The 13,625-nt window shown below is 48.4% G+C and overlaps 2 protein-coding genes across 2 annotated transcripts; one reads left to right on the top strand and one right to left on the bottom strand.

The window, feature by feature from the left end:
* Positions 1 to 2,716: 2,716 nt before the first annotated feature.
* On the top strand, positions 2,717 to 3,814 carry ENH_00000800 (hypothetical protein, conserved; the record flags this gene model as incomplete). The annotated part of the gene is made up of 1 exon (XM_013578112.1): positions 2,717 to 3,814. The coding sequence occupies one exon, from the start codon at positions 2,717 to 2,719 to the stop codon at positions 3,812 to 3,814; it is 1,098 nt and encodes a 365-aa protein (XP_013433566.1).
* A 6,065-nt stretch (positions 3,815 to 9,879) lies between these two features.
* ENH_00000790 (hypothetical protein, conserved) lies at positions 9,880 to 13,486 on the bottom strand (the record flags this gene model as incomplete). Its single annotated transcript, XM_013578111.1, has 3 exons — positions 9,880 to 10,539; positions 10,980 to 11,096; positions 11,273 to 13,486. The coding sequence occupies 3 exons, from the start codon at positions 13,484 to 13,486 to the stop codon at positions 9,880 to 9,882; spliced, it is 2,991 nt and encodes a 996-aa protein (XP_013433565.1).
* Between the last annotated feature and the right edge of the window lie 139 nt (positions 13,487 to 13,625).

Genomic DNA, 13,625 nt, shown 5'->3' with positions numbered 1-13,625 from the left:
GTATAGACTAGAAAGGCCTGCGAATGCTCTACGAATGGGGCACGCGAGAACGCCGGCACAGGTGCGCGTCACATCCCCACCGGACCAACACAGCAAGCACAAGAAGAAATGACTTTTATGAAAATATGGTTGGAGGACTCGAAATAAAAGCGGTCTTTTTAATACATTTGTAGACGTTACGCAACCGATGCGTCGGTAGTAGAGAGTATTTCTTAGAACGCCCGATTTGTGGGCAGTGCAGCATCGTAGACGCTGCAGACAACGCAGTGTACTACAGGTCCGGCCTCGTTCGTACGTAGAACAGTCCCGAGCATAGTGTCCCACACCGCCACACTTCTTGCATATCTCCCCCGGACGTGTGGTACGTTCTCCCTTGTTGGAGCAAACGCTCGCCGGGTGTCCGCGACCCTGACACTCATAGCAGTTCGCGTGGGTTCCCCCAGCGCGATTTTCGCTTTCCTGGCGCACACGGGGTCCATTAGCTTGGATAGCAACCCTGATGGCTTGACTGGTCCTTTGTCGGAGCTCTAGCACGCTCTGCTTGGGCACGTTGAGGCATACTGCGGCTGTCTCCGCTTGTTCCCACGACTGATACTTCGCCTGCCCGTTATTGGTGATTAGAAGATGGAGGTCCGTCTGTAGCCCGGTGCAGTAGTAGTCAGCGAGTTCGTCGGGGGAGACATCCAAACCACGCTCCGCTACAGCCACAAACTGGTCCGTTTATTCCTTCGGGTCTCCATTCCACCGTACTTTAGCAAACTCCGCTAACAATTGACTCTGCGACATTGTTTTGTCGAACCGCTCCAAAAGCCTGCGCTGTGCCGTCGCCCGGTAGCTTAGGTCGATAGCTTGCCGTAGATACATCCAATACGTTAGAGCCGGGCCCACACGCTGGTCAATAAGTGCGTTTCCCCACTCGCGCGGCTCCAATCCCATCTGGGTGTACCGGCGCTCGACGCGCAGCAGAAGGGCCTGCATGGTGCTGCCGTCTTCTGGTAGTATGGGAAAGTTGCGCCCGATTCCCCCGTCCCGCCCATAACAGTTCTTATCACACTCATAGCGGACTGGAATTGGTCCCACGTGACGAAGGGACTGTCCCTGGCATAACACTATTAATAGGTATCACCTGTGGGGGCGCGTCCTTACGCCCATGCGGCCGCTCTGCCATGGTGGGTTTCGGAGTAGCATCACGATGATGGGCTGGCGTCCCGCTCGGCATTTTGCTTACTGGCATTGTAGAAGCCTCCTGTTGTATGGCGCCGATAAAGCGTCCGTTGCGGAGATGCACTCTTTACCGTGCGAAGATATCTAGGTGTGAACCATTTAAACATTGTATTTTTACTCGCAGGAACCGAAGTAGGACTTCTCCCTGATTGCAACTTCTGACCCCACAGCGTACAAAGCTATGGGGTCCCGTCTTGAACTACGAAGCTGACTGCAAATCTTCTTTGGTATATCGGCCGTTAGAGCTGTAGCTTTTCACACAAGCTAAAGCACATTTGCGCACCGAGGGTGCTTGTTCCAATCCATACGAGTCCCAGAGTCACCCATGCACAGCACCATTTCAGTGTGACCGTCCTGCCACATCGCTGCTCTCTGTGAATACCCTAGACACCTTTACTATTGTGGGGAACATGGGCATTCTATTTAGCACGCAGTACCCAAGCTTGATCCGTGCGTTACATTGCTGCCCCAGTGCAGGCTGTGAGTAGCCCACAATCACTAAGCAAAATGCAGGGATTCCCTAGTATAAAATAAGTTTGATAAGACTACGTATCGTAAAAGATCAGTACATGCAAGTGAATGAGGTAGCGTGGTTCCGTAAAGCTAACCTCGTTCTAGGCAGGCCCTCTTGGACCGCCTTAACCCCGCTTGGCCGCGGTGCATTACCGGGTTACATTCCTTTTCACTTAGTAATTCCTTCCTCTGTTCTTTGAAGAATAAAAGTGATAACTAAACAGAATAGAGCTTCCCGAAACGGTGTAGTTCAACAGGCACCTATGACCCGCAAACTCCGATGCAGGAATGAGACGATTGGAGTGCTTGAGCCATGAATCGAAGATGATTACCATGGAGCATGACGATACAAAATTGAAGGTGTTTGGCTCACTCATTCGAGAGAACAATACATCAAGTGAAAAGGCAACGCAACTTGGTCATGCTACTCTGAAATGCTGTAGCTTCCGAGTGTTTGCGAGCAGTTGTGCACATGATGGATCAGGATCAGGTACCTTCCAGCTGCCGTATTGACGTTGTGGAACTGCCCTTCGTGGGACAACTAAAAAATGAAACAAAGTGTTCCAAAAATAGTAGAACTATGGAAGATCTACACAGAAAGATAAGCCAAGTTATACGACGAGTAGCTGCACTGTGGGGGTGCGACAGCAGTAATAAAACTGGCTGTTGAAATTTGTTGATCCAGCTTTTGACCTCACTACGATAGCGATAGCCTCTTAATCGCCTTCACAAAAGTGGGATCTAGTTTCTAGGACTTTTCGTCTGATATTCGTGAATTTTCTCCATCCGCGTGAGCTTTGTGAGAGACGTAGTACTGACCACTAAGAAAACCCACAGCTGCGTACGCAGAGCAGTCTGCCGTACTTTCCAGAGAATAGTCTGGAGTAAGCCAATTCTGAAGAACTGAATGGGGTCTCCATCGTTGATAAGTAGAAGTGTTCCCGTATCCGGGAGAGGATCCGCTTGAGAAACGAGCCTCATGGAACTCGCAGTGTCTGCAGGGCCCACTCCGCGACAGAGCGATGACGGCGGTACTTTTGTGGTTAATTCACTTTTAGCCTCTTCACGTAAACCATATGTAGAGGTCCATAACGGGTCGCTCCGCAGGAGGGCTATATCCGCAACGGCTATTGGCGCAATTCTTGCTTCATTGGTCACCATACTTTTGACTGTTGCCACATGCCTATATCCGATGATAAAAGAGACATCAATGGGAGCACCACAACGTCGACTAGCAGGCAGGAATTGGTGGCGAGAGCGTAGTGGCGTGCCCAGTTGGCTATTATGCGACGAGGTGCTGAGCTCTGATGAGGAGAGTTCTGAAGGACCTCCACCTCCTGGAGGCACAGCACCTCGGAAACGAGCTCGCCAAGGATTAGAGGTTGGTACGGGAGGAAGTCTTCTTGAAGATGATGGACTCGAAACGAAAAGATTCCGACCCATACAACCGGATTCGACATCGAGTCCGCAGGGCAGCCCCCTTACGGAATCTGGCCAAGATTTAACATCAGAAGGTCCTGAAGAACCTTTCACGCTATTTTTGGAAGAAAGTTTCTCCGGAGATGAGGGTCACAGCGGTACGCAACAGCCCAGTCCGCAGCCGCCCGATACAGTTGATGACTCCGTGGAGACAGCAGCTGATCAAACAGGAGGAGCTGACTGCTCCAAAGGTTCCGAATCATCTGGGAAAGGCGGCTCCGGAAGTGGTGGCAGCGTTAGTCCACAGGAGGAAGTGAGCCCGCCCAGTCCAAGTGCGCTGCCCGTGGAGGGCACCGTACAGCCTTCAGATGGTTCTGAGAAGCACAGCAGTACGCAACAGCCCAGTCCACAACCGCCCGAAACAGTAAACAATTCCGTGAAGACAGGACCTGATCAAACACAAGGAGGGGCTGAATGCGCCGAAGATTCCGACTCATCTAGTAAAGACGGCTCCGGAGGTGGTGGTAGCGTGAGTCCACAGAAGGAAGTGAGCTCGCCCAGTTCAAGTGCGCGGCCTGTGGAGCGCACCGCAGAGGGTGGAGATGGTTCTGCAAAGTCTCGTACTGGAAAGCCACCGAAGCACCAGTCTGCCGGTTAAGGCACATCAACGGGGGTTCTCAAGATACCCCAAATTTAGTGTTCCAGAACGAAATCAAATTTTCTGTGGATGCTTGGCCTGCTTAAAGGTGCCTGCGCGCAAGCCCAGGAAATCTTTTTGAATGTCTTGGCTTATGCGCAAGCCACAACCGTCTGAGTGTCTTTTCCCTGACCGCCCACTGCCTGAACGGCGTCGTGTGCTGCTTGCTATGTAGCGGTACTCTGCGGTGAAGGTGCTTGTTCTGCTTTGAATCGCTATCGATGTATGATTTGTATTTCCAAGTGAGCGTATCTTTCTCCCCCGCAAAGTTATTTCGCGCTGCTAAGTCTTCGAGGCACCCAGGGAGGTAGGAGCTGGTAGCAGTTTAAATGGGCGCCAAGACTGTTGTCTGCGGCTTCCTATGTGAGTTGTTTCGTTCCCAGATATACGCAGTGCAGGTCCAACATGGTGGATCTTGAACGTTTTGGTTATGTTGTTTTTCCCTTGCTTGTTTTCTCTGATGCAAAGCCACAAGGCCATTATCAATAATAAGAAGTTGAAGATCAAAGGGTCACCTTGCTGTTTGGCTTCCTTGAAAAGATGTGACTTTGAGACCTGAGTAAGATTGGGCACTGAAGCGACATTAGCTGCCACTGAGGAAGCTTTCTGTCGGCAAACGTCCATAGTTGCTTGAAGTAGATATAGTTTAAATATGTTGCCGAGTTCCACTCCGCACCTACATATTTTCTCTCCCTCCACTGCTTGCAACTGGTGACCGGCTCACTAATTTCCGTGATCATTTGTGTAAGGTTCCCGTCTGAACCCCGCTGGAAGTTTGGCGTCCACAAATGTGAAGTCAATGCAATTAATAGTTTCACATCAATGTGCTCTGCGTATGTTTTCGTTTCTCCCACTGTAACACGCTCTCAGCAGACTCCACAGCAAAGAAAACTGCATGCGAATTACCCATACTGCATTGCCTGCAAGTTTCATTGAGAAGGTTTAGATGTAAAAGCATTAAGAAAAAAGCCAATTCGCCCTGTACGCTCATCTATCACAGCTACTTTCCATAAACCTTTACCACCAAGTTATTCAGCAGGCAAATGCAGTTAGTGTTATCTCAGTAAGAATAAGGGGTATCATATGCTTTGAGCTGGAGGAGCCATTGAATGGAAGTATTTTTGTAGCGGCTTTACTGTAGCGGTGGGAGCCCAAAATGGGACAGTGCTCTTTCAGTCTACTTCCCTTTGCACCCGGGGCTCATGCAACTTCCCGATAGTTGACTGGCGTAGAGTCCGTCTTGTGGCATATTATCCATGGAGACATTCGAAATCAACCTCCCTCCAGCGGTAATACGCAACTGCTGAAGCGGTGCCGTCTGTATGGTTCCGAACTTTATCGGAAGATCTCTACGAAAGTTGCGTAGGCAGAATCGCAGAATTGGGAAGGGCACGGACTCTGCGACGGAGCACTGAGTAGCCTTTTGACACGTGGTGTCTTGTCGAAGTGGACTGTGTCATAGCCATTAGCGCCCAAGTTCTCAAGGACCTGCGCTTCCAAATGCGTGCTTAGTGGATGATCTGTGGTGGCCCTCGTAAAATGGTACACGTGATGAGACCACTACGTGTCGATTGTGGTAGAGGGCAGGTTGACCACCCTGGATGTCACCTCGAATACAGTCCTGGTTTCTCGATAAAAGGGCCCCTTTGTCGAGACAAGTCTTAACCACGTTGCCTTGCTCTTCTTCCTCAACACTGTCGCCACTTCGGTGAATTCTAGAACTATGGGGCGAATCGGAAGAAAGAACTGCGGTGCGCGAACAGATCCGTGCCCTCCTGGTGGCTGTAGGCATAGGTATGGTAGCGCATATTCTGCCAATGCTTCAAAAAGCCGAACGTCTTGGTTCATCTGCGCTAGAAAGGCAAGGACGATTTCTACGGAGCTCCCGGTCAGAAGCAGTGAGCAGCTCTGCAACAAATAATAATCTAGAAAACGAACTCCACTGGCATAAGGACAGATTAGATTAAGCAATTGAGAAGATATTGCAGGTTGTACAAAAAACATTCCTCTAGACGAATCGTTATTGGTGCGTCCCAGTCAGCAACATTTTTCGTATTGAGAAACGGTAAATCGCAATGCACTACGGAGGATCAGACAGTGAGGTAGCTCGCAATGGAGTGGATCTGTAAAGTGTCCCAGAAGCAAGTGATTTGCGCTAATTTCCCAGCGTGCACTATACTCAGTGCGTGAAACTGCCAGTCTGCATGATTGCACAGCACTGTTAACTGCAGAATCAATACCATCATCTTGCCTTATTGCGGTTGTTGACAGTGACTGAGGTAATTCTTCATGCTTTTCTGTTTAGATAACCATCCTCTCACACCAGCAAGTGTAATCATTGAAAATTGTGGTGCACCCATCTACGCTAAGCCGATGGCCTTTGGACAAAAAGCTATATTCACTCGCATCCCTGTGAACAAAACACCAAATAATGGGTTCTCAAGCTTGAATGGCTTTTGTTTGTTTCTCTCAGGCCCCTAAAGTGCTTAGGATGAGACCTCTGGTGTTTCAGGCGAGATGCAACTGCCCTGTGCATATTCTGCAATAAATAAATACTCCGCTAACTTTCGGCTGATGTGTGAAAGGGTTATCTATGCAAGCATGGCTTTGAGAAATTCTCTAACGCATTGGGGACCACGGGAACGGTTACGTAAGAGTTTGCAGCTCACTACTGTAGCGTCATACGTACTGTGACTCTCATAAGCACTATGAGAAAACGGATAGTCATACATTTTGTAAGAAAAGAAAGCCGCACCCAGCAGTCCTAACCAAACAGTCTACAAGTTCACTTTTTCGTTTAATCAATACTTGAAGTTTTGAATAATCTGTAGATGCTCACACCTGGAATTTGTTATGTAATACAACCGGACCTCCAGTGTTGGCCGTGAACGTAAACATGAGCACGTAGAGCCTAAAGCATGAGCTCAGCAAGGAACTTGAATATTCAGGTAGGACTGAACAAGGGGGATCTCGATCTTTGGAGAAGCTGTGGGAGAGTTGTCATGGTGCTGATCTTTCGTTGAAACGTCTGGGAGAGTCACCAAGAAGGCATGAACCTCTCGACACGAACACATTTACCTGCCACAATCTTACAGTAGAGAGCAGGTATTCGGGCGTTTCAGTGCCATTGAAACTGCTCAGTTGCTGCTGTCGGTACAGCGAGTACTGCTTGGAAGGTGACTGAGATGCTAAATTATGTGCTCCGCTCAGCGGTTACGGGCTTAAGAATGCCCTGACAGCTTGTCCGCCGCCTAGTCGATTCTGCGTGCCTTGCAGGTACGTAATCTTAACGACTCAAAAGAGAGCCCGGACGTTAAGTTGTCGACCCTTATTCCCACGCAGGGGTTTAAACGCGTGCTGCGGCTGTAAGTACGTGAGGGCCTGATGGTCTGCGTATGCCATAAACATAGCGGTATGACGAACGCAGTGCCACTGCTTCGGAGCTGAGACTACTGATATCAGTTCCTTGTCATGGGTTAAATGCTTCCGTTAATTATTGTTTGTGATATGGATAAGCGGAACAATTCGTGCTTACTTCTGCCCAAAGACTTTTGTCTCCTTCGCATAAGATGTCCCACGTATATACAGCTGGCCAGCACGTCTCAGTAGTGGTAAACTTAGATCGTGTAACAAGCGTAGCTTTGATTTTATCAGGACGCGAACCAGAGGTTGATCTGGTAGTCTTGCTGGATGTTGCTCTCGAAATTTGGTGGCAACGAATGCAATATCTGCGAAGCCACCAAACGCATGCGGCCAGCTACAGGAGCAAGGTAAGCAAGCATAAAACGGTACACAAAGACGATGCTGTAGGAAATCGGAAAATTCGAGGCAGAACAGAGGGGAAAAAAGTAGAGAGAAAGCTTTGCAGAAACTTCATTTCGTGCCTGGGCAATGCTGAAAGAAAAGCGTGAGCTCATTATACTTTGGTCCAAAGGACCGCTTTTTCTTTCGTAGAGCAACCTAAAATGAGAAAAGGGATTTTGTTATGTTTTCAGTGAATTGCACTTGTTTTTTTTTTATCGCGCTCTGTAGCTTTCGCTACAATTCTTTGGTTTACAGTTATCTTCTCTCAAAAATAAATTTACTTATTTTTTTGATGATGAAATTTTTGTACTTAGCTGAGGCAGCTTCTTTTATGTTGCTGGCGTTTCCTCTTTGTTTTTGCTCACCACCGTATACCTTATGCAAGTTTTCTGCGAGAGTTTAGATTTACCAACCACTTTTCAGCATCCGCAAGATGGCATCTCTCACACATAACGCATGTACTCGTGGAAACAGTGACACTACGTGTACAAAATTTCTACGCTCTGCTCTCTTGTGGATAATGACGTCTACAGGTATCACTCTGAACTAAGGCAACAAGGACTGCATGCAGCTAGCTTGTAACATCATTTTTGCAAGAGACGCACTGCGTAACTTTGAATAATTGTATTCTTCGCATAGATCTATTTGGCTTGGCACTACGTCCAATGCATCGAGAAGGGGAATTCTGAGTGCTGCAATCACTTTGGCCTTAAATGCTCTCGTCAAGCCTTCATGGTACATTATTCACGGTTAAACGCACACAACATTCATTTTTCAAGTTGAACTAATCAGGCTTTACTTCATCGTTCGCGCTAAACAAATTAATTTCATATGCCTGCTTCCACGAAAAGTGGACAAAAAGCTTAAAATTTCCTGCCTTTTACTGGTCAGAAAAGCGCAGCTATTTTGTGCCCTGCACTTGGTGGATACATCAATGAACCTCGAGGACAACAGTGCACTATCGTCCGCATTGCTCACCCTGATGCATCTTTGATTTAAATTTCAAAAGCCAAATGAAAGACGAAGTGCATCCCGAATAAATTTGGAATTGCCAAGTTCCTAATGTGGTCACGAGTCTGCAGACGGTTGAACCACACGGGAACATGTACAACGCTAGAACAGAGCGGTGAAAGTGCATCTCATTTGCTACACAAGAAGGGTACTCGTTTCATGTTGCGTCCACGACTTCTGTATCGTCATATCTTCAGAAGATCTGACGATGCACACGGTGCGGATGCAGCGTGGCACTTTGCCTGACACCACGATGCACAGATTTGCGTCTCCATCAAGATGTTCCATAATATTGCTTGTAATGCCACCAAAAATTGAAGGAAGTGCAATATTTGCTCTTCCTTCGTTTCTCCAATATACTTGGGGACGTGTGTTGCTACGTCAATCGATGTCAAATAGTGCGCTAGTCACAGGACTGCAAAGAAGCTCCTAGTAGTACTCGCCCATGCGCCTGAGCATGGAGCCATGTTCACTGGATTGCGTGAAACGCAGTACCGCGTACGCCAGTGCCACTATAAAACTAACTAGGCCATGATGCATCAGCAGAAAGAACAGTGTTTGTGTGACTGCATGTTGCCTACTTTGTTACCTTCTAGCCTGCTCTTGTTTCGAGCCTGCGCCACATGTGGAGAAAGACGCTGAATCTTATTGCTCATGGTGCTTTCACACATGTCGAAGACTGCGTCAGCACTGCAGAGTCGCTATGTTTAATGTGATGCCGCAGCAACCATTCGGCCGGCTGCTAGGTACGGCTCTCCCTACAGATGTGGCATAAAACAAAGAGATGACCATAAAATGCAGTGGTCAGGGCCATACTGACCTATGCAGACACAGTGCCGAGAAAAGGGCCGATCGATGGAAAGCAGCAAAAAAGACTAAGATCTGATGCGTTGAAGCCAGCAGCAAGGGAAATCTGCTCGCCGTACAGCGCATTAGCGAAAGGGTGCAAAGTTTCCCGTAGTTCTTCGGCCCGGATCCCTGAAGCCGATAAAGAACGCTTTCCTTGACGTGCACTTGGTCTTTAGTATTCCTCACCTGTGAATTAATTGCCGAGGCTCCAAACTTCCCAGACGTTTAATTTTCTTATGAAAGCTATCCAGAAATAACTTGCAAAGCTCTAGAAGGCAACAGGACAAGAGACTACCTGTGCTTCTGTTACCTACGCCCACGTACCTTGAATAGCGGCAGTTTCCGGAAAGGTTTTGCGTCAATTAAGAGCTCCCTAAAGATGCATTGTTGTCCTGTCTCCATGGCTCCCAAGATGGATCTCTAAACCATGACCGACGGTGTAATTTGAAAAAAATCGCCTGTTTCAACATTACTACATCACGTGGTTGAGGACGCTTCCCTTTTCGGTATTCATCCAGAGCGGATATAAATCGCCTAACGAGATAGGAGAGACCACGTGATTTCGAACTGGCATAGGACTTTAAGTAGCCAATATGTAGATACTTTCCCATCAGCTTGCCCCACCAAGCGTCCTTCTCCATTGGCGGCCCGACCACTTCACAGATGCACCACAAGTAGTCCGCGACAAGAAAACGACGTCCCAACCCTTGTGCTACTTTCCAGGATATGTCCGACCCAGTGCCAATGGTTGTTGACCAAACCGCTTCGTTCAGTAGCTTTTCTCCTAGTTGCATGAGGGTTGCAAGCTCTTTTTCTTCGAGTTCAGGCTTCGCTAGCAATTCGCGGACAGGCATTAGCAAATCAACAAGTTTTTCACGGCAATTGCTGAACAATGCCTTTTCCCAAGAAAACCTCTTGTGTTCTAGTCTCTGGCTGACCTTCGGTAGTCTCCAGTACGGGTGCTGTCTGCACGCCTCATCTGAAATGACGGCTTCCTTAGTTGAGGCTGCACGAGATTGTGCCTTCAACATGAACGCACATACAAGAACAAGAGGCCAGCGAAGGACCAAGAAACTGAATGAGCGGAAAATAATAGCATGGCCAAATTGATCACAAAGACGATTAATCAAAATCATTGCTTAAAACTGCTGCCACTATGAACGAAACAACAGCAGCATGCACCAGTATCCTACTACTGACAATGAGACTTGACATGCTGGGAAATTCAGCTGCTAAAACAACACGATACCTCACACTGGATAATTTGCAGCAGCGGCGTTTCGTAACGATCAGAGCCAGCCACTTATCTACGCCTACATGAATATTAATTGGTGATGTCACACGTATCAACACTATCACAACCGCAAAAGACAGATAAAAGTGAAATAAGCAGTGGCCGCCTAATTGAGCAGCTCGCATCTGGAAGCTGCATTGTTGGTAGTGTAGTGGGCTAGAGACTCACCTGATGTTTTTTAGCCGGATTAGATATGGATACCATGCTTGCATTCTTGGGATCATAAAATGTGGGCAAAAACGCAAAAGCACTATTCCATGGCTCTGTACTGGAAGCGAGATGTACCTGAAAACAGGGATAATGTAAGTATGGTATCAACTTTCACTGGCTCAACTGGAGCGAATGGGGAAACAGCAAGAACACGTCATGAGGACTAAACCTACATTGATGAATCAAGTAGTTGAACAGCATTGAACGCGCTGCTTTCTCCATTTAGGGTTATGCTAATGTGTGGAACTGACATTTTGCTGGGCATTGGGCCCGCTGTCATGAGTTGTAAAGTGTGGAACGGATGATGGCACTAAAAGGGGAGCACGCCCGTGCACCGGCATCATCACATTGACAACTTGTCCATAATCCTGACCAGGAATAAAATGATGTTTCTCCGAAGACCTTCCAGACTGAAGAATGCCTACTCCTTGGGTGCCGTGGTTCACCAGCAAGTTGGGGTCTGAGCCAATGTCTCCATTCCCTGAACTGCTAGCTGCAAAGCCAGGAAGAAGATCCCTGCTACTTTGCTGTTCCACGGCGCTGTTTGGTAATGAATTTCCCAAGTCGTCCAGCAGGTGAGCAAGCAACTCATCACACTCTCTTGACTTGGGGTCACTCCACAGCATGGCTCCGACGTTTTCGTTGGAACGCAAGTCTTGCTCTTGAGACGTAGATTCTGGAATGTGTGACTGCAGTGAATAGGGCGGAAGTCCCTGCAATGCCACCACACTGCCGGCGTCGCCATCACATTGTCCAGAAAACAAATAGTTACTTCCCACAGTCTCACCAGGCTGAAGGATGCCTGTGTTTTCAATGCATTGGCCGCCTTCATTTGCCAACTTGTCAAAGGGCAAGCCAATACCTTCCTCCCCTGAACTGTCAAGTGCAAATCCAGGAAGCACATTCCTGCTATTTTGCTGTTCCACGGAGCTGTTTGGTAGTGAATCTCCCAGCTGGTCCAGGTGAGTATGCCACTCATCACACTCTCTTGACTTGGGGTCACTCCACAGCATGGCTCTGACGTTTTCGTTGGAACGCAAGTCTTGCTCTTGAGACGTAGATTCTGGAATGTGTGACTGCAGTGAATAGGGCGGAAGTCCCTGCAGTGGCGCCACACTGACGCCTTCGTCAGCATGTTGCCCAGAAAGCAAATAGTCAATTCCCACAATCTCATCAGGCTGAAGGACGCCTGCTTTTTGAATACCTTGGATGCCTTGATTCGTCAGCGTGTCGAACGGCAGGCCAATACCTTCCTCTCTTGAACTGTCAAGTGTGAAATCAAGATGCTGCCTATTGCTATTTTGCTGTTCCACGGTGCTGCCTGGTAAGTAATATTCCGACTGCTTTAACAGGGGAAGAAGCAGCTCATCAGAGCTTGATTCAAGATTACTGCACAGCGTGGCGTTGACGCCTCTTTGGGAATTCAATCCTATATCGTGGGATGTGGGATCTGGAATGTGTGACGGCGGAAGGAAGGCTGGAACCTCCTGCAGCGGCTCCGTTTTGGCCGCTTCTCCAGGACAATGATTAGGAGGCAAATTGTAACTCTCCGGAAAATTTCCAAACTGAAGGATGTCCGCTCCTTGGATACCTTGCTCACCGAGCTCGTAGAATAAAGCAGCTGCCCCTTCACCTGAATTGCCTCTTGCAACGTCGCTACATTTCGCCTCACCGTCGATCTGCTCCGAGACGCAGTCAAGCGAAGTATTTTCTACGCCGAGCAGAGAGTTAAAAAGCCAGCTACTAGGATTTTCTGGCATCCTGGTGCTGCCGGACTCAGCCATCGTCTCCTCAGCTGTTCCACTCAACTCTAACTTTCTGTTACTCACGAATTCATGTGGTGTGGCATGCAGCTGGTCTGAAAAGTTGCCAGCATGCGCTAAAGTGCGCTTCTTGCTTGGAGGTTGTGGCTCCATGAAGGGATTTGGTGAGTCTGCGACCTGCGTTGATGGCAGTGTGTCCAGCATCCAGGGATCCGTTCTCCAGTGTCTTTCCCCATCGATAGAGCTCTTACGCTTCCTCCGCCTGCTTTCTCTGTTATTTTCTGTGCGCGATAACTCTTCCCAGGGCACTGCGGGATATGTAGGGCCCACGGTATTTTCATCGTAAACCGGAATATTTGCTGATAGAAACTGCTCGCATTCCTCCACAGATTGTCTGGAACCGAATATATTTGTTCCGTCATCGCCAACGCTTGCGAGTCGCCGCCGTAGCAGCCCTGGCGGTTCCCCTTTGCTCCTTGAAGAAAGACAAAAGTAGACAAAAAGAAGCACGGGAAGGAGCAATGTAGTAGCGGCAAAAACATTCTTTGTTAGCTTTGACCTATTAGAAACAGAAGAAGGAGAAGTAGCGAAGTGTACGACACGGTTGTCGTTTTGCATCGACGCCGCCTCGGCCGTGGATGCAGCATAATCCTCCTGTTCCGCAGCTGAGGGGAGCTTTTGAGCCCATGGTAAGATGTGCATGTCCCAGAAAACAGCAGTATCTTCTACTCTTCACACTGAGCAAAAGTACGTAGCTGTCTAGATGAAGCGCGGAAGGACGAAAATCGCGAGACGAGCATTCGGTGTACTGCGGCAGCTGCGCCATGAGAACGAACTGTGT

The sequence above is a fragment of the Eimeria necatrix genome, genomic scaffold, assembly GCF_000499385.1.
Source record: "Eimeria necatrix Houghton genomic scaffold, Enh_scaff101, whole genome shotgun sequence".
NCBI classification, from domain to species: Eukaryota; Apicomplexa; class Conoidasida; order Eucoccidiorida; family Eimeriidae; genus Eimeria; species Eimeria necatrix.
Note: the sequence above shows the minus strand (reverse complement) of the source record. Positions and strands in the feature narration are given on the sequence as shown.